This window comes from Alligator sinensis, unplaced genomic scaffold (genome assembly GCF_000455745.1).
Source record: "Alligator sinensis unplaced genomic scaffold, ASM45574v1 scaffold1177_1, whole genome shotgun sequence".
NCBI lineage: Eukaryota > Metazoa > Chordata > Crocodylia > Alligatoridae > Alligator > Alligator sinensis.
Window position 1 is genome coordinate 1,827,404 of NW_005842120.1, and position 20,613 is coordinate 1,848,016.

Sequence of the window (20,613 nt, forward strand, 5' to 3'; positions counted from 1 at the left end):
ATCCATTATTTCAAGTCTGATGTTTAATTCACTATCAATGATTCATAATATATCAATTAGCATAGCCTTCTCTCCTTGTTTGTCCTGGGATTTCAATCTTTGAGATTTCTGACAGTCAGCAACAATCAGACTTCACTGAGGTTGGTAACAAATGCATGCCTTGATATTAATTTTTATGACTAGCAAAATGATTTTATGCGTCACTGCAAATTCAGAAAGCAATTGAAGAACCATGCAAAATATTGATTTGAGAAAATAAAACATCTGGTATATACTTTCTATTAGAATTGGCTAGACAATGTTAAAAGATAGGTTAATTGTCTAGCTTGAGTGTCAGTCATGTTCTGCCATAAAATAAGATGACCAAAGTCCCCATAAAGAGTTCTGCAATGCACTGTAAGCAACAATTCTAACCCTGCTCATTTTTAAGCTCCATAGATCCATTTATTCTAAGTTCTACTGTGGGTCCACATTACCAATCTAAGACATGAACCATTATCAGTAAGAATACCAGAACTGATGGGTCAATGGCCAAAACCAGTATGGTAAGACATATTTTAAAGGGCAATGTCTTTAACAATCTAATATTATACATGACCACTACACACATTTAAAAAAAATGATAGTGTAGTTATTTATATTCAAAGGAAAGTGGGGAAGAAAACTGTGAGAAAACTAACGTTATTGGGGCCTTTGACAGATATTGACAAAAAATCGAGAGCTATGGGCTGGTGTCTGTGAACAACCCATAACACATTTTCCACAGAGGTGCCCTCTCCAGCCAGGGGATGATATGGGACTGGCTCCTTAGCTCCCCCCGACCCCAGAAGAGATTGTCAATGATTGGTAAGACTCACTAATAGGCTTGGTTCCATCAGTTGTTGCTGTCATAGAACAGTGGATTGAAGAAACCACTGCTGACCTGGTGCTCTCCAGCCCCAGTTCCTGCCCTTTAAAGTTCCTAATGTGCAGGCAGCCTGAGACCAAGAAGCACCACTGGGGCTGCAGCAGCATTGTCTGATCTTGGGTCGCCTGACAGCTGGGAACTCTAAAGGGCTGGCAGCTAGCCTGATACTGGAGAACAGAGATTTGTAACAGACTTCTTGCCAGCTCTTTAAAGATCCTGACTTGCAGGCAGTCTGAGATTCAGTAGGACAGCCTTCAGTATGAGGACAGATGATTGGTGAGACTAGGTAAGTGGCAGCATGCTTGGTGTTCTGACAACTCATTGTTGGAAGGGCTATCAGGGAGCCAAGCACTCTCTCTCCCTCCTCCTTGGAGGGAGTAGTAGAGGGCCATGGGATACTGTGAGTCTTTTGGCCAGTACTGTAACTAGCCAAACATTATTGTTGTTTCAGCCAGCAACTTCTTGGGGGCAGATTTGCCATTTCTGCATTGGATACACCATTTTTAACCCAGGACAAACTGCTTTAATGTCTGTTTGGTCACAATTTATTGCAGGAAAGTCACATATAGTCACAACAAATATAATGTCTAACAGAACTCTGAAAAGTGAACAAACATTCTCTGCTCACTCCAGGAAATCCTTAACATAGTAAGAAAAGCCATCTATGATGGAAGGATGGCCCAATGCACAAAGCAAGTCAGGAATTTTCCCTGCTTGCAAATATAGGGACTACGAGGTTGATTTCTGCAGCCCATGTGTGCTGGAGGCAGAGTCAGGAGAAAACCCATAGAAAACACAGAAATGCAGTGGTAAATATCAAAGCTAGGGAAGAAAGACTAGTAGCACACTGCTTACCATGGATTCCTAAGTCAGGAAATTGATCCAGCTGTTTGTTTCGACAGTGTTTAGGAAAACAGGGTTTTGGGTACATTACACAAAAGATTATACCAAAGATTATACCTTAATCACAGAATCAATTTTCCTCCTAAAAGATGCAAATTCTCAAGGCCCCAGTGGAGAAGCAATATATAAAGCAATACAAATCTGTAAAGCTGTTTATGCTTTGAAATTTGTCTAAGTAGGTAATTTTCTGTCAGCCACTATAGAGCTCCAATATTTCAACCCAAAATTAAGCCACCACTTGTAATCTCTTACTTAAATTTGACTTCTTGATCACGGATCTTCTCCTTCAGTTCCCAGTTCTCCTGGAACACTGCCTGTGCTGTTAAATCAGTCTGTTTTTTGGAAGTGGCAAGCACATTTGATTCCTCCTCTGCCTCCTGAACTCGGTTTTGCAGAGATGTGAGCAGAGATGATTGTCGAGCATTGTTTTCTTTGTAGCTTTCCACTTCAGCTTTCAACTCTTGGAATGATGCTTCCTTAGAAGCCATTTTAGACCTGAGTTCAAGAAGCTATAGACAGAAAAGGAAGAACAGAAAAAAACATACAGAAGGGAACAAGAATTTAGTATAGACTAAAACATCTGATATTAAACATTTTTGGAATATAGCAGGAAATACAGTGTGGAACCAGATTTTCCTATTAGGATCTACAAGAAATGAGATAACAAATAGCTGCCTTTTTCAGTATTTCCCAACTGCTTTCTGTTAACTTCAGCTCAGGATTTTGAAGCAATAAGTAACTAACACAACCTTAATTAATATCAGCTTCAATGCTGCAAAGATAACGAAGTAAACAAAAACAACCACTTTGTTTTCAATAGAACTGACAAAGACTGCTTGCAGATGTTAAAAAAAAAAATCAAACAAACAAGCCGTGACTTACCAGAAGCAGCAGCACAGTACTTCAACCTGGGTCTGGAGCATCTGTATAGATCAGATGCATCAGCAGGGCTTTTTGGAGCCTTTACCTAAGCTGAGTTATTAAATAAAAGAGCCAAAAAAGCCCCATTAAAACGCCTAATCGATACAGACATTGGGCAAGCTGGGTCCAGCTAATGTGTTGCCTCTTCTGGGCATGCGCTGGGCTTGGTGCGGGAGCTCTGAAGCTCATAAAGGGTCTAGAGTTTAAAGTAAACCATAATTTTTGGGGGGTTTTTTAATGTCTACAAGCAGCCAAAGTTAATAAGAAAAAGAGTATTTTCAAATATCTAAAATACATTGGAAAAAACAGATTGAAAAATAAAAAACAGAAAGGTTACTATTGTCTTTTTAATAAAAATTACATGAAAAGGCATATTGGCAAGAAGAGTCATTCTGTAAGTTCTGTGAGAGCAGGATGTGCTCCTTCTTACCGGTAGAGCACTGTGCGGGGACTGTGGTACATCATGTGGAGACGGGACGCTAGAGAATGTTGCTGCCAATCACACTTGTACATGTGTATGACCAAACCTGATTTTCAAAGGCTTAAGAATTCAGCTAAATTCAGATGATTAACACTGAAACAAGAAAAGGATCTTTCTGATCTCATATGAGTATCCCTGTTCCAAGGTAGGAAGATGCTAAAGCTTTACAAGACGGAAGACTTTTTGGTGATACCTTCTAAGGGACGAATTGTATAGTTCAGCGAGCTATTAGACTAGCTTTCAGGCATGAAGTGCCCATTCCTCCGGTCCTGACGTTAAAGCAGTTTCTCAAGGGATAAAAACTTAGGTCCTGAGGAAAGGCACCTGATAAAAAACTTGCACAACAGCTCTCAACTATACAGTTGGTCCAATAAAAGATACTACCAAAAAGCCTTGCCTCAGAGACATTTCTTAGATCAGAGGTCAGCAATGTTTTTGAACAGAGTGCTAAAAACACCTGCAACCTCAACTTGTAAGATGTTGGCATGCCAGGGGCAGATGGCAGGGGACCCACAAGGGGCCCCAATCCTTGTTGTGCTAGCGCAGTCCCAACCCCTTCCCCACCATCCACCCTGAGGTGCGCATGCCAAGCAAAATGCCTTTGCATGCCACGCTCTGGGACCCATGCTGGGGGTTGCTTATTCCCGTCCTAGACCATCACAGCTACAACACTCCAATCCTACTAAAGCTTTTCAACTCACAGCATTTTGTTGGTGTTTTTCCCCAGTAGGAAATAACATATTTCCTCCCCCACCTCAGCCGAGTCATTCTTGGAAATGGCTGAGCCATTTCTGCTGAAAATTTCCTCCCAAAAAAATCATCCTGGAGGCAGACATCTCACATGTAAAATTTCAATCTAACTCCCCAAAGTATGGCAATGTTATAAACAACAGAAAGCAGAGTCTTACAATAAAAAAATGTTAAGCAACATTTAGACATTGTTGCCAGACCCACTTATAAAGAACAAGATGAAACATGAAGCATTTCATTTTAAACACATGAAGATTAAAATTATGCAATCAATTAAACTATGTTGAGTAGTTCTTAGATGTTGTTTCAGGGCATAGGCACAAGAACAAGCGACTGTAATGTAAATGAGGGATAGATTTCCTGTGTGTCAAGCTTTCCTGTGGTAACTGTCTATGTATATGTTTTTCCTCCATAGTAAACAAAAACTAATCTGTGGTAGTTTAGCCCTGAATGAGAGAGACAGATTAAAGTATCTTGCTTATGGTCACAAAGGAGAAGTTTTGCACAACCACAAATAGATCCAAATCTCCTGAGAGCTAGTCCAGTGCTTTATACACAGAATAATCCCTCCTGAGTTTACAAAAAGACACAACTGAGGGGACAGGCACACCAAATTCAAACAATCAGTTGGCACCATCGTTCTTTACAGAGCATGTTGTATGCACCAATGAGTTCCTTGGTGGCCACAGAGTCCGATGTGTGAGTGGCAGTCCCGCCCACAAGTAGGGCACACCCATGCACTAGCAATGCTCTGAATCTGAGCCACAGATTCTTTCCTCCTCGGACACTGGTCATCACAAAACTTAATCCAGTCCGCCTCACAGCGCCTCGCTCAATCTGGAAGCTGACCCCACCAGCCAGGGGAGCATTCTGAACTGTGCATCCTTTGGAATCTCTGTGGATGATTGGGACAGAAGTCATCTTGCAAGCATCCTGAAATTTGCACAGTGGTCTGCCTTTCTTTCTGGACCCTTCGCAAACTTCAGAGTACAGCACATGCTTCAAGATACTTGAGATCTAGCATTTGCATGACAACCTAGCCACCTGAATCTTTTCTTACTAATCAATGTTCCCATAAATGACATACCAGCATGATTTAATACTTCCACACTTATCACCCCGTCTTGCCATTTTATTCAAAGAATTTTACACAGGCATCTGATATAAAAGATGTTTAGTCTTTTGGTATGTTCGGCATAGGTCACCCATGTTTCTGAGCCATACAGAACAGTGGATAAAACATGGCCAAAAATATGGATTTTCACGTTAGTTGACCGTTTGTTATTGTTCCAGGCTCTGTCTTGCAAAAGACCAAAGTTCCTAGCTGCTTTACCAATTCTACTAGCCATCTCAGCATCATTTCTACATTGCTGGTAACAATAAAGTCAAGGTAGAAAAATTGGTCAACAACATGCAGACAAGTACCGTCTAAGGTGATATCTGGAAATTACCACAGGGTAAACGAGGGTGGGATTTGCAGTATATTAGCTACTCTAAATTAAGTGTCTGTGCTCCTGTTTTACCCAACAGTAAATGAAAACAGGCCACAGTAGCTTACCGTTCCTTTGTTAAGTGTGCCCATGGCTTCATTTTTCTTTTAATTAATGAAGAATAGTCTTACATTTAAGACACTGGACTGAGCTTAAAAGGTTTGAATAAATTCCTGGCTCTATCAGAGACCACTATCTAATCTCCTGTAACTCAATTCTCCTTCTATAAAATGAGATAATACCTCCTTTCTCCCCCCACTCTCTCCTGTTAGTTTAATTAGTAAGCCAACTGGAGGACAGAGCATCTCAGAATAAGAATTCTGCACAGCATCTAATGCAACAGAAAATTATCTCAGTTATTATAATTTAATAAGTGTTATATTCAGCAACAGTAAATTTGGTATTTTGGAAGAAAGGGATGGTTGATTTCTTGATGCTTATTCTCTCTTTTCCAAAAATATCACTGAAAAGAAGTCTATAATGTATCTCCATGACAATAAGTAAATAAAATGCTTACTCTCACTGATGAGTCACATAAGAGATCACAATTCTTATCTTCCTTAACTAAGAGGAAATGTAAAACAAAGGTTCTAACCATGTTCATTAAATACCTGAACAGATTTTACAATAACGAGAGTTAACCAGCCCAATTCCAGCTCAGTTCCAGACAATTACATTTCTATAGATCTATATTTTGCTAATGGTTTATTGTCTTGCAGTGTAAGAGTAAAATTTCATGTTACAATTTGATCATGTTAAAACTTGAATGATCACACATTAAGTTTAATTAACTAGTAGGCCTGTGCGAATAGATAAGTATTCAATTTGGATTCAGCCGATTCGGAGGACAGTGATTCAATTCGGAGATTCGGGTCACTGTCCCAAATCAATTCGGCCAAATCAGCTTTGAAAGATTTGGCACTGATTCAGAGAGATTCGGTGATTCGGCCATAGACTTTAATCACTGAAATACCTACAACTTTGCCTTTTTTTTTGGTAGATTTGGATTAAAACAGCCAGGATGGTAGCCCCTTCTGAGGGCATGAAGCCTGCCAAGTTTCAAGGAGATAGGTGCAGGGTTTTCTAGGAAACTGCATCTCAGGCTGCTGACAAGCAAAACTCGTGACATGTGTGACTTTGTGTTCATGTTAAGGTGCAGCAGGATGAAACCAGGAGGAATGGTAGCCTGTAACAGGAGGCCTTCCTGGTGCTGGTTAGATCTCCACCCCCCCACCCATTTCTGGGCCAACCGCCCGCCCCTCTTTTTCTTGCCATGCCTTTTTGGAAAACTGATTAAGATGTTTCCCAGGCAGGAGGCTTCCCAATTAAGTGTCTTAGGGTGCAATCCATTCCGCAACTCCATACCTCCCCTAACACTGTGGCCCATGCCTTGCACATTGCATCCTTCACCCCCTCCAGCTGTGGTCCCCTCTCTGGGACCTTTGGCTCCCCCTTAGGCCCTGGCCTGGCCTTCAGGCCAGTTGAAATCCCGAGCCTCTTGCTCTGGACATTCCTCACGATGGGCCCCTGGCCCTTTGACCTCCCTTTGGATCCTGGCCCCAGCATGGACAGGTTGAGGGTACCACTGATATCTTTTATTAGACCAACTGAATAGTTGGAGAAATATATCTTAGCAAGCTTTTGGATTTAAAAACCCTTTGTCAAGCTGAGGAAGCATCTAGTTGATGTGTGTGTGCTCTTCCTGGATGGAATGAATAGTGAAGAAGCCAGAGGCTGGCATGCAATGCAGGCAAGGAAACCAGTCAGTGAAAATGTAAATTGAGGTGTCAGGGGGTGAAGGACAGGCGGGGGGGGAAGGAGGATGTAGCAGGTAAAAGTGGAGAGGTACCTGGGGAGTCAGATGTCAGGCAAGTTATAGTGTGTCATAAATCCAATTTCTATATTGAGTCCATGAGTTTTTTATATCCAGTAGGTTTATGAAGAGAAGTTTGTAGGCTTGTCTACAAAAGGTGTTTTATAAATTCAAACAAGCACCGAACCTTGGTAACGTCATCACCAGAAGCAAACTTCCTGCAGCCCAAAACACACCAAATGGATCCAGATCATGCCATGATAAGAAATGCAAAACCTGCCAACATATCTCCAGTATCCCCACAATTATTACACCCCACAACAAAACTATCACCACTCCTGGATCTTATAGCTAGACCTCCAGAAACATCATCTATCTCATCCAGTGCACCAAATGCCCTGATGGAAAATACGTAGGAGACACCGAGCAACAACTGTGCACCAGAATGAGTGCACACTGGAAATTTATTACAGGCAAGAATACCCAACTACCTGTGGGGGCACATTTCTCACAAGGAAGCCACTCTGTCTCCAATCTCTCACGCCTGATCCTCAAAGGGAATTTACAAACCATCTTTCACAGACAAGCTTATGAACTTCACTTCATCAACCTCCTAGATACAGAAACTCATGGACTTAATATAGATAGACATTGGATTTATGACGCACTATAACCTGCCCGACATCTGACTCCCCAGGTACCTCTCCACTTTTACCTGCTACATCCCCCTTCTCCAGTATCCCTCCCATCCTGTCCCTCACCCCCTAACACCTCAATTTATATTTTCAGTAACTGGTTTTCTTGTATGCATACTAGCCTCTGGCTTCTTGCAGGCTTCTTACTAATTAAGCTCACCTAGAGCCTCAAAACACCACTGCAACCAGCAAGCCTCAGACCTCTCAAAGATCTTACAGGTCTGGGCTTTCCCTAGCCAGGACTGTGCGAGTGTGCAGTAGCTGGAGGTTATAAGGCTCCTCCTACCCACCTTTCACCAGGGAGGTTTGTAGTCCTGGCATTTCTTGGGGGCTGCTGTGCCACTGGCAGTCCCACCAGGCCTCCTGACCCTGGCAGAGTGCTGTTTTAGGTCATGCCCAGGACCTGGGGTCTCCTCCTTCCCCATAGCCCCAGCCCATACGTCAAGGTTCGTCCTGGTATGGGAGCTCAGCAAGAAGATGTTCTTCCTCTGCTGGCTGGTGATAAAATAAACTGCTGCCTCTAGCTCTGAGAGCGGGGCATTAAATGGTTGTCGAAGAAAATTTAAAAAGCTAATAGGTGCGTAGTGAGGAGGGTGGCACTTACTCCATCTGCAGGTGGAGCTTGGGGAACTCCAGCAGTGGGAGATTCACCTTCAGGAACACCTGCTGCTCCACCAAACAAGGATCCAAGGTTGGGGGGGGGGGGGGTGTCACAACATCCCCAGCAATGCTGAATACCCTCTCACTTGGAACACTGGCCGGTAAACAGGACAGGGGTTCCCAGGCATCCGTGGCCAGATCCTGCCACATCTGGCTGCAGGTTGCCCAATAGATCAAGGGGTCGCAGTCCAGTGGCTTCACATCCTCGGCAAGATAAGTAACCACCGAAGCCTCCATGCTACCTGCCCCAGGCTGGCATCTGGTGCCTCTGGACCCCAACATGGAAAGCCATGCCCTTGGCCCACATTGTCAGCACCTGTCATGGAGGAGACAGGCTGCTGCTGGCAGTGCTGGCACGAGAAAGTGGATCGCCCTCTTCCACATCCCCCCACCTCTGCCCTTCTGCCTCCCTGACTCTGTTCACCAGCACCTCTGTCCAATGATCAAGGGTTTTGCTGGCGCACACGCTGCCCTTCACCCTTGGATCGCACATGGACACCAGCATGTGAACCATACTGGACCGCAACGGATCCACCTGTTTTTTGATGCCCTCCTTCAGCTGCTTCACCAGTGCCTGCACCTGTGGTGACAGCGACACACCAGCCAGGAACACTGATCCCCTGGAACTTCTCCATTTGGTTCTCAAGCTCCCTCACTATGGGGATCATCTGGCTAAGAAGGGCATCGCTAGTGCTGAGGGTCTCAGTGGCCTCAAGGAAATGGCTTAAGGACCACCAAGATCTGGGAGATGGTAACCCACTCTGCTTTAAGTGGGCCGCTGATCCCAATCTCCCCGAGCAAGGCCATCTCATGGATGACCTTCTGTTGCTCCACCAGCCTTTTGAGCATCAGGTATATGGAGTTCCACCGAGTCTGCACATCCTGCATGATTTTGTGCTGCGGGATGCTCAGCTCTGTCTGTTCATTCCACAGCATCTTGCCCACCTTGATGCTCCAGTGGAAGTAGCCCACCACCTTCCTGCATCTTGAAATGAGCTGGCCAGTCATAACGGTGCCATCACCAGCAGCCCTGTCCCCCTCCAAGGCATCGCTGACTATGAGGGGTGCGCTACACAGCAGATGCCAACAAAGTTGGCATCACGGACCACCTTGACCATATTGGCCCCCTTGTCGGTGACTATGAACTCACGGGTGAGCTTGCCTTGTCCAACAAGCCACCTCTACACCATGCAGCTCATGGCCACCATGATCTCCCTTGCCGTGTGGAACCCATCCATCACCTCCACTTGAAAGAGAGTCTACCGATGGCCTGACTGATTTCACTAGTGTCCTGTGAGGGAGAGTTAGGCATGATCTACACCCCAGATGCTCCAGCTGTCCAAGGTGAAATGCAAGGCTACCTGCAGACCCACCTTGCGCAGCTCCACCCTCAAATACTCCCTGAATGCCTCATTCAGGGAGGGTACAACCTGCTAAAGGTGGTGCATGCGGGCACTTGGTAGGATGGGACCACGAGCACCATGAGCCTCCTGAACCTGGGATGCCCAACTGAGAAGGGCTAGCCATTCAAAGCAAGCATCTCCTCAATGTCCAGTTGACCTTGCTCACCCTTGCAGCAGCATTGCCATGGTGGTGAAGTATTTCACCTCCTTGCCCCAGGTGATCTGCCTTTAGCAGTGCTGGCACGTTGCATACCTGGGATCATCTGCCAACTCAAAATGATCCCACACTACGCTACCCACCCCACTTCTGGGTTGAGGGTGGCGATGCTGCCTTATCTGCCTCTTCAGCAGGCAGAGGCACAACATCAAGGGAAGCTGAGCCACTTGCCCCCACAACCTCCTCCAGAGTGCCTTCTGGAAGAGACCTGCCTGCAGGGGAACTTCGTGGGGTGTGGAGCTCAAAGGGGGAACTCAAATTCCCCCTTCTTCCCTAGAATTTCCCTGGCTATGGCAATAAACTCCCTTAGTTCCAGATCCAGCTCCTTCTCTGGCACTGGGAGGCTCACGCTGGGAGCTGAAATTGAGGTGGGGGAGACTGTCATACTGGTGCTGGTGGCTATTTCTGGTGTTAGTGGAGGTGGTGCAGGTGCAGGGACCTCCTTGCTCCCAGCTCCTTGCTCCCACTAGCAGCAGAAGCCTCATGGCTGCTAGGGAAGAGGGTGCATCTAAGTTTGGGTGCAGGAGATCTTGCTCCCCTACCCCCTCTAACCCCTCTCCCTACCCCTGCCAGAAGACCTGGCACCTGCCTTTCCAACAAACTTCATAATGTTTGCTGTGCTGGAAAATGTGTGTGTGTTTATTATATCTTCATCTATCTGCTTACTATATCTTCTTCTATTTGCTTACTATATCTTCTATCTGTTTACTAGATAGAAAAGACTAGATAGAGAGACTAGATAGGGCCACTAGCAAAAGAGTGAGGAGGCTGACTAGGAAGCCAGCCATTGCAGCTAATACCTTTCACATGCTGCTGCTTCCAGACAAACAGCTCACAAAAGGGACAGAAAGGTTTCACACAGAGCCTTATATGCTGTTTCTATGTCCCTGTCAGAGCACTGTAACTGGAAGGAAACTCAGTGAAAGATCAGTCACTAGCCAGCTACAGATGTCAATATCAGAGCAGTCTTTCCCCTCCTCCTCCCCCCTCCCTCTTCTCAGTTTCTGTTTCCCCACAAGACCGCCTTTTCCAAATCGCCAAATCTTTTTCTGAATCGATCTGGATGCTTCTAATTGATTCAGAGATTTTTATGGGTCTCCAGATTCAATTTGGATTCGGCTGCCAAATTGGGCCATATCTTCTCTGAACTGTATTGGTGACCAAAGCTTCGCAAACCCCTATTAACTAGTGCTAAGTGCCCTTTAGGCAAGTTACTCCATTTTGAGTCGTGATTATATTTGAGCTGGGCCACCTAGCACGAGTTGAGTTAAATTCTAGGTGTTCACCTGAAATAAAACCAATTTGCAGTCCTCCAGTATCCCAGGAGCCACAGCTCCCAGATGGACTAGCGATCACCCAGGATTCTATGGCCCTGGACTGACAGCTGGGAACAGTTGGGACATAGGCGAGTGGGGAGGGAGGGAAAAGGGGTGAAGGGGGGTAGGGAAGCCAGGGCATGGAGAAGGGGTGGGGGGCAGGACTGGATGGGAAAAGTGGGAGGGGGTAGGGGGAAAAGGGGTGTAGGTATATGGGTACTTGCCATGCTGCTGCCCCCTCATCCCCCCAAATTGCCCCCCGACCCCCAGATCGTTCCCCTACCACCCGAATTGTCCCCTCTGCCCTCCATTGCTCCCTGCACCCCCAGATCAACTGTGATTAGTCCAAGAGTAGTGGAGGTGCAGGTAGGGGACTCCCTCCCTGCCTGCTCCTTGGGTCCCTCCAGTCCACACTGCCCCAGCACACCCAGATCGAGCCCCCAGCAGGTCCCACAATGGAAAGGGAGGCAGGGGCAAGTGGGTGGCAGGAAAGGGGCAAGGAGACTTGCAACCCCTAGCCATGCCCCTGCTCATCAGCCCTCTAATACCAACTTTGAGCAGTGTACATGAGACAAGCTATTAACTCCAAATAGGCAACTAATCACTAGCACTAGTTAATCTTAACATAGACTAACATTACATAGTCTTCTTACTAAATCTACTGTGTAATCTCACCCTAACATATTGTTACTGTGCTATATTCAACAATTGCTAAATTATAGATTACATGACAAAGGCAACAACATTTCACTTACTGGCAAAGTGATCTCATTTCATTTTATGTGTCCCATACAGGTAAATCTTAAGGCACATTAAAAAGTGAGAGAGAACACGTAACTGTAAAATGCATTATGTGGTTTACAAACCACATAAATTAAAAGTACTATCACATGGCAAGCGTCTGTCTCAGTTTAATCAAGCAGTGAGACAAAGATGGGACAATTCCCATTTGGAAAAAAGGATAGCAATCTGTATGGCAAGACTGTATGGCAATTAAGCTGATCCAGGAAAGGATCTTGGAGTCATTACTGATGCCAAAATGAACATGGGCCGATAGTGTGGGGATGCGGTCAGGAAGGCCAACCACACCTTGTCATGCGTCCACAGATGCATCTCAAGCAGGTCCAAGGAGGTGATCCTCCCCCTCTATGCGACACTGGTCAGGCCGCAGTTGGAGTACTGCATCCAGTTCTGGGCGCCACACTTCAGGAGGGATGTGGACAACATGGAGAGGGTCCAGAGGGGACCTGATCATCCGCGTGATCAGGGGTCAGCAGAGCGGGCCCTACAAGGAGAAGCTAAGGGACATGAACCTGTTCAGCCTCCACAAGAGAAGGCTGAGGGGAGATCCAGTGGCTGTTTACAAACTAGCCAGGAGGGACCAGCAGGCATTGGAAGAGGCCCTGTTCCCCCGAGCGCTACCAGGAGTGACAAGAAATAATGGTCACAAGCTGGCAGAGGGTACATTCAGACTAGACATCAGGAGGTGCTACTTCACAGTCAGGGCGGCTAGGATCTGGAACCAACTTCCAAGTGAAGTGGTGCTGGCTCCTACCCTGGGGGTCTTTAAGAGGAGGCTGGATGAACACCTTGCTGGGGTTGTTTGACCCCAGTACTCTTTCCTGCCATGGCAGGGGGTTGGACTTGATGATCTGCTCAGGTCCCTTCCGACCCTACCAACTATGAAACTATGAAACTATGAAGCTTCCTTCACAAATACAAATGAAAAATGAGCATGTTAAAAGCAATAGGAAAGTATGGGGGAGCTGAACCTGATAAATGTTAATGCCACTTAGATAATCAAAAGATTGAAATATTGTTTTGAATTGTAATATACTGTATTTACTTATTAACAATAAGAAAGTGATCCACACTATACAGAGAGATTTAGTGGATGTACTCCCTCTACATGGCATATGCACAACTCTCATTAACAGAACACAACTCTTAGAATTTCAACCTCCTCCCATACCTCTGACTGGGTGCGTTCATACTTCACAAGAAGCGCTGCATGTTCACTACGTGTGGTTTCAGCTGCAGCCCGATAGCGACTTATCTGTTCTCGAGTGACAGGGATGTCCAAAAGGAGATTATCATAAGCTCCCTGGGTAGCAGAGTCAAAACAAAAGGACAAAGTTAGGCATCATGTTTCTGAACATGTTTCTGAATATATTTGCTTCAGTAACTTAACCCCTCCCCACCATATACTCAAAATGCTGTATGCCTGCATACTAAATGGTTTAGACAGGTATAAGTCCATACAAATCAAAAAGTTTTATCTCTTTATTTAATTTGACCCTGAATGTTATTAAAATTGGAAAGTCCAATACCACTGATATGTGGCTATAACATGTTTAAAAATTAAAGACAAAGAATTATTATACAATACCTTTGACCAGAGAGTGAGGTTGTCTGTCCCCATATCAACTCCTTTCTCTTACCTGTGCATGACTATTTCAGTATTCAGTATATACTGGAATATACTGCATACTGATATTGTGTACTGCTTGCTACTCCCAAAAATAAAAAAAATATGTACGTTAGGAAGAAAAGTAGAATGAGAGATTTAAAAGCATCAGAACATAATATATTAAAGTCAAGGAACTATCCACCCTATCCCCATCCCTCCTGTTCCCCTGATGACCCTATAATTCAGTATGAGGACAATGATGGTAGGGATTCAGCTAATGCCTCCATCTCTATTCCAGATGCTCTCAACCCTGAGTCTTGTTTTTGTTCTCTCTGAGAACAGCTTGCAGCACTTATCCCAGGAAGCCCAATTATTGCAAATAAAACAAGATTAATCTAATTGAGAAAACAAAGCAAACTGAAGAACAAAAGGTAAGTATTCCAATTCATGTCTAAATAGAGGTCTTGGCAAGAGGCCCACTAGATAAAGCAATAGTAACCACAAAATATGCCCTAAATAAGATTGTGTCTAACATCCTTAATATAGAATTGTGTTTAGTCCATTCAGGGATCACAAGGGGCGAGAAGAAGACACAAGGTATTTTTCCCTAACTCCATCAGTTTCACTGCCAAACTGGAATAAAATTGTACTTCTAACTCTTAACAAATACAACACAGGCCAGCACTGCTGCTCAGGAGACATTCCGAGGGCAGAGGAAGAGATAGGATGCAGTCTAAATCACATATTGGCCAGCAAAGCAAATAGCACACTGGTATGTGCACAGTGAACTCCTGTTTTGAAGCTTATGTACATATAGTATCCTTGATGATTAACTATTCCTGATTTATTCTACTATAGCTATCCATACATGGAGTTAACCAGGAGTAACTCCCTGTGAAGGAGAGACCATATTTGGGGCTTATCTACACTTGTATGTTCATACAGAGTAAGGCAGGGCTTGAATCTAAAGTGGGACAACTATTCAAGAATAACTCCATAAAATGTGTGGACAGCCACAGAATAAAAATATGTCATTACTGCAGGACTGAATCTCTCTCCTACTCCTGACCTGAGCAATTTTTCTGAGGTTACAGGTTATCTCGACATCAGAGGAGAAAATGGAAAAAAAAAATGTTTGTGGCATTTAAAAAAACATAATTGAAGAGCATTGAGGAACACTAGGAGCAGTCCCAAGTGACTGATTAGCAGGTAGAATAGAAGCAACTATATTGAGTGCAGCTGAAGCAGGCAAAAGTTAAAGGTAAATGTGATAAAGGCTCTGAAATATACCATGCAGAGCATATGTGCCCATACACACAGGCACATACACACTCACTTTCTCCTATGCATTTTGATTAGCAGTCAAAAAACATCAGTGTTCTAAGGATTAAGATAAGAATAGGCAGCATGGAGCAATTATACAAAACAAAACTAAAATCATCTACCTCAGGGCTGTACAGCTCCCTAGCGGCTGGTGGCCACATGACTGCAGGCTGTACCAGGGAAAGCCGTGGACTCCCTAGGCTGCACACCACATGTCCTGCCCTCCCCCCCACACTGTGCATACAAACCCCCCACTGCTGCACCATGTGCCCATGTGGCACCAAGCTCACCCTTAGCCCCCTGGGCCACACGGCACTAAGCTGCCCCACCAACTGGGGCAGGAGCAAGCAGCAAGTCAAAGGAAGGAGGGGGAACCCAGAGATTCTGTCTGGTGTTGCTGAAGCAATGGTGAGGACAGCAAGAGCTCGGCAGGGACCCAAGGGCCACAACTTACTTAAACCCTCACGAGCTGCATGTGCTCCATATTTTTGGCTGAAATACTATCGCATGTAGTCACAGGCCATATGTACAAACCCTGCACCACACAAAAAGAGGGTTGAGAGTTCCTCTGGAGCCTAGTAGTTTCATTTCACCATACCCTGAAGGCATGTGAAGATTGGAAAAAGACTTAACAAAGGAGAACCCCAACTCAAGAGAAAGCAGGACAGACTGTTGGGGCAATTTCTGACAAAGTGCAGAGCCTACTTGCACCCTTATTGAATGCTCAAGGTCCCGAAGGTGGATGTGGGCAGGACTACAAACTATTACTTTCAGGAGTTCATTGCCAATTGACTAGCAAAAGTGTCATCACACTGCAGACTGTTCAAGGCTGTAGAGGGAAGGTGAGTTCTCTGGGACTAGTTATTTTGTTTTTATTCTGTTTCCATGTTCTTTTTTTCCTTTTACTTCTCTTTGTTTTCTCAGAGTCCTACAACGGATAAGTTTCCACCCCTAACCAAGAGATGACAACTGCCCTGACCTGGATGGCCAGAACTTAAATATGTACACAGGTCCATGGCACCATGACAGCCAAATATCACTCTTAACCCAGTAGTATAAGACCAATGTTGTAACCATGATAGTCCAGAAGTTATGCAAAAGACAGGGATTTCATATGGACCAGCTATGCAGTTCAGATAAAGTACGACGAGCTTTGGAATACAAGACATTCTTCCATAGGCCTTGATCTCCCAGTAATCATTTTCTTTTCTTCTGCTAACTGCCTATCTGCTACCCCTGAGAATTTCTCTCGGCCCTGCCTTCTGCTGTGTCTGGGTTCCTATGATCAGAGACCTGATGAAGACCGTCTTGCACTCAAAAAGCTTATCTAACTTTATCCCAGCTACATGCTTGGTCCAATAAAAGATATCACCCTAAGAAATCTTTGCCTCTCTCAGTAGTAACCCACAAAGAGTTTGTTTTTATTGTTCAGCTATGTGGCCCTGATTTGGGGAAACTAGAAAAAAAACAAGTCTTAGGGTAACACTGTATCTCTTCAGTAACCATCTAAAAAGTTAGTGTAATTGATATTATTGTGCATATAAGAAGTAAAACAGTCTGTGAATGGCCTTAGTAATTGGTTTTGTTTGAAGATAAAACAGGTGACAGATGAAAACAATGTATTCTAGAGCTGAAAGAACAAATACTGACACAATTGCTCCTAACATATTAAACCTCCATAGAAAACTCTGCCCAGTAATTTAGTTTGTAGGATTATCATTTTTTTCCAAAAGGCTAAACTGTTGTCTCAACAGATCACTGAAATATATTCCAAATGACAAGACAACCCCTGCCTGAACACAAAAGGAACCACACGACAAAAACCACATCAGCTTCTGCAAAATACATCTCCCACCACATGAAAATTTACACCCATGCACAAATTTCCCAAGCCTCCATCCTTGCCAAACACCTATACAAATAGATGGGCTTCATTCCTTAACCACACACAGGCTATACTGGTGAAGGATGAAGCAAAGTGGAAGGTAATTCCAAGGCTAAGAGCCTTCATGAAGAACTCTCTGCTAGCATGTACTCTAGTTTATAGGCTTTCATTTATCCCAACTGTGCTAAATCGCATATTGAGACAGACATCTATGAGGCAAGTCATATTTCAAATCACAAAGGCTTCACAGGACAGACTTACCACCTAAAATTCCATCCAGAAACCTAGAAAGATCAATAGAAACTTCAGCCCACATGATCACTTGCTTACTAATAAGCTACAACATGCTTCTGCTAATTTCTGCATCAACTTCAGTTTCCAGATTGAGTTAAAGTATAGACTTAGAAGGCATTGTATAAAGCCAACTCCACATCAGAAAGAAACATAGTCACAACTTCCTGACCAGATGGAAGTAGAAAAAGTCATCCAGGTTACTACAGATATATGGTTGTCTAAACAACATGGTAAGATACCTTCCATACCAACTTGCTAACTTGAGCTGCAGCAGCAGATACACTCCCTCAGAATCACTCATATGATCCTTTCCACATGTAGCCCAGGTACACTCAGGGGGGTATGCCCTGTCCTCCAATGACAGTGGTGGGGGTCAGGCAGGGTGCTGATGGAGGGGCTGGCTACTAGAGCAGTTCCCTCACCTCTCTACAGAGTCAGGCCGAGACCGAGTGCTTAACTATATACAATTTATTACTATAATAAATACTTAAGATAAAACATGAAATATTTACAATAAAGCTTAGCATATGACACTACATATAATATCCCACAATTCACATAAACCATATAACTTATAACATATATAATAATTAATACATTGAACAAGATAGTTAAGGTTACAACACGATAAACACATATGGGGAATCAACTTATATAACCCAAATAAATTAATACTATTTCCTAGACCTACCAAGTAACAATACAAATATACATATTAACACATTAAGAACATATAAACCATATAAACTTCCTTAGAGAATACCCATAGCTATACAGACCTTGACACAACCATCACCCTAAATAGGGTGTGCACTCAGTACCTCCCCAAGAGGTTTCTTTGGAGCCCCTTCCCTTTAGGGCCCTGGCATGTGGACACACCCCTCCCACAATAGAGGGTGGAGGCAACAGACCCTCTTGTCCTGTGCCTGTCTTCCCTGCAGGGCCCGCTTCCCCATCAACTCACGCTTCATTTCTGAACTAGCCAAGGTTCATCCCCTGGAGGCCGATCCTGAAAGAGCCACTCTCCAGCAGCGCCTTCGGCTCTCCTCAATGGCCTGGCACCCAGCACTGGGCAGCCCAGGGCTCTTTCTCTCTCATGGGAGCTTAACTCTTACAGGCTCTGGTTCCCCGGTCTCATACCAGGGGTCCTCCCTTTCCCAGGCCCTGCTCTGGGCACCGGGGCTCTTTTAGTTAAAGGTGAAGCCGCGCTGCGGGGCTCCAGTCGCTCAGTCTAGGGCCAGGGCTAACTTGAGCAGCCGCGAGCTGCTCCCAGGCAGGTCCTCTGTGCACCGACCCACACACCAGGTGAAGCCTGAGCAGCCACAAGCTGCTCCCAGGGTGGATTCTCCATGTGCTGATCCGCACACCACGTGGGGCCCAAGCAGCCTCGAGGTGCTCCCAGGGCCAGCTCTCTGTGTGCTGATCTGTACACCGTGTGGGGCCCCAGCAGCCTCAAGCTGCTCCCAGGGCCAGCTCTCCATGTGCCGATCTGCACACAGACTGCCCAGCCATTTGCCAGGTTCACAGACTCAAGCTGCCTCGAGTGGCTCCTAGAGCCTGATCCCTGTACGCCAATTTGCACACCGCTAAAGCTCAAGCAGGATCCTGAAGAAAGCCGTCTCTGGAGCTCCTCTCTCCTCGCTGTCCCTTGTCATCTCTCCCTAGTGTGCTGAGCATGCTTCCCTTTTATACTCTTCAGGGACTCCACCCCCAAAGTTCTCCAGATCTGGTTGGTGCAGTTCCGATCCAGGTCCAGCTGCTCCTTGTCCCCTCCCTTCGGAAAAGGGTGGGGCATTGCTTCCCTTGGGCTGCCTCCAGATTGGTGAGCAGGCTCCACCAATCAAACAGCAGACCCTCAAGCCTGGGACTCAACGCAAGTCCCAAAAAGGTAAGCCTGCTATACACATTATCTTGTTTTCAACCTAGCAATACCCCCTCAGCATTCACTGCATTAAACATCAATAAAATCACTCCTAGGTCCATGCCTCAGTCATGGCCAGAAACAGTTGAGGAACTTTCACCCTCACACAAAGGCGTTTCTACTCATTCACTAAGTATGATCCAAGCTGTCACATACACTATATTACATTTCCTTTTGGTTGGAAGACTCATTGATTTCCCAACATCCTGCAGTTACTTCTACTGCTACTTATTATACCGTACCATTTCTCCAAATCCTGATCTTCCTTTCTGTTTTACTCTATTGGTTGTCTGATGTAATATATTTAGAGTGTATGCTCTTTGGAGCAGAGATTGTATCTTTACAGCATAGCCTCCCAAAATTGAATGGGGGAAATACCCATAGATTCACAGATGTTAGGGTCGGAAGGGACCTCAATAGATCATCGAGGCCGACCCCCTGCATAGGCAGAAAAGAGTGCTGGGTTTAGATGACCCCAGCTAGATGCCTATCTAACCTCCTCTTGAAGACCCCCAGGGTAGGGGAGAGCACCACCTCCCTTGGGAGCCCATTCCAGACCTTGGCCACTCTAACTGTGAAGTTCTTCCTAATGTCCAATCTAAATCTGCTCTCTGCTAGCTTATGGCCATTATTTCTTGTAACCCCCAGGAGCACCTTGATGAGTAAACCCTCACCAATTCCCTTCTGTGCCCCCGTGATGAACTTATAGGCAGCCACAAGGTCGCCTCTCAACCTTCTCTTGCGGAGGCTGAAGAGGTCCAGGTGCCCTAGTCTCTCCTCATAGGGCTTGGCCTGCAAGCCCTTAACCATACGAGTGGCCCTTCTCTGGACCCTCTCCAGGTTATCCACATCTCTCTTGAAGTGCGATGCTCAAAATTGCATGCAGTATTCCAACTGTGGTCTGACCAGCGCCCGACAGGGCGGAATTATCACCTCCTTGGATCTGTTCGTCATGCATCTGCTGATGCACGATAAAGTGCCATTAGCTTTTCTAATGCCTTCATCACACTGACGACTCATGTTCATCTTGGAGTCCACTGGGACTCCAAGATCCCTTTCCGCTTCCGTGCCACCAAGCAGGTCATTTCCTAGGCAGTAGGTATGCTGGACATTTTTCCTCCCCAGGTGCAGCACTTTGCATTTCTCCTTGTTGAATTGCATTCTGTTGTTTTCGGCCCATATGTCCAACCTGTCCAGGTCTGCCTGTAGTTGTTCCCTGCCCTC

The 20,613-nt window shown here is 45.2% G+C and overlaps 1 protein-coding gene across 7 annotated transcripts in view; it reads right to left on the bottom strand.

Moving 5' to 3' along the window:
• Nucleotides 1-20,613, bottom strand: part of CCDC170 (coiled-coil domain containing 170) — a 115,659-nt gene that overhangs the window by 82,740 nt on the left and 12,306 nt on the right. For all 7 annotated transcript variants that reach the window (XM_025205599.1, XM_025205598.1, XM_014520481.2 and 4 more), the window contains 2 exons: nucleotides 13,529-13,660; nucleotides 2,063-2,319 (listed from right to left, as the gene is read on the bottom strand). In XM_025205599.1, the coding sequence (XP_025061384.1) occupies nucleotides 2,063-2,319; nucleotides 13,529-13,660 (389 nt within the window). The remainder of the gene's footprint in view (nucleotides 1-2,062; nucleotides 2,320-13,528; nucleotides 13,661-20,613) is intronic.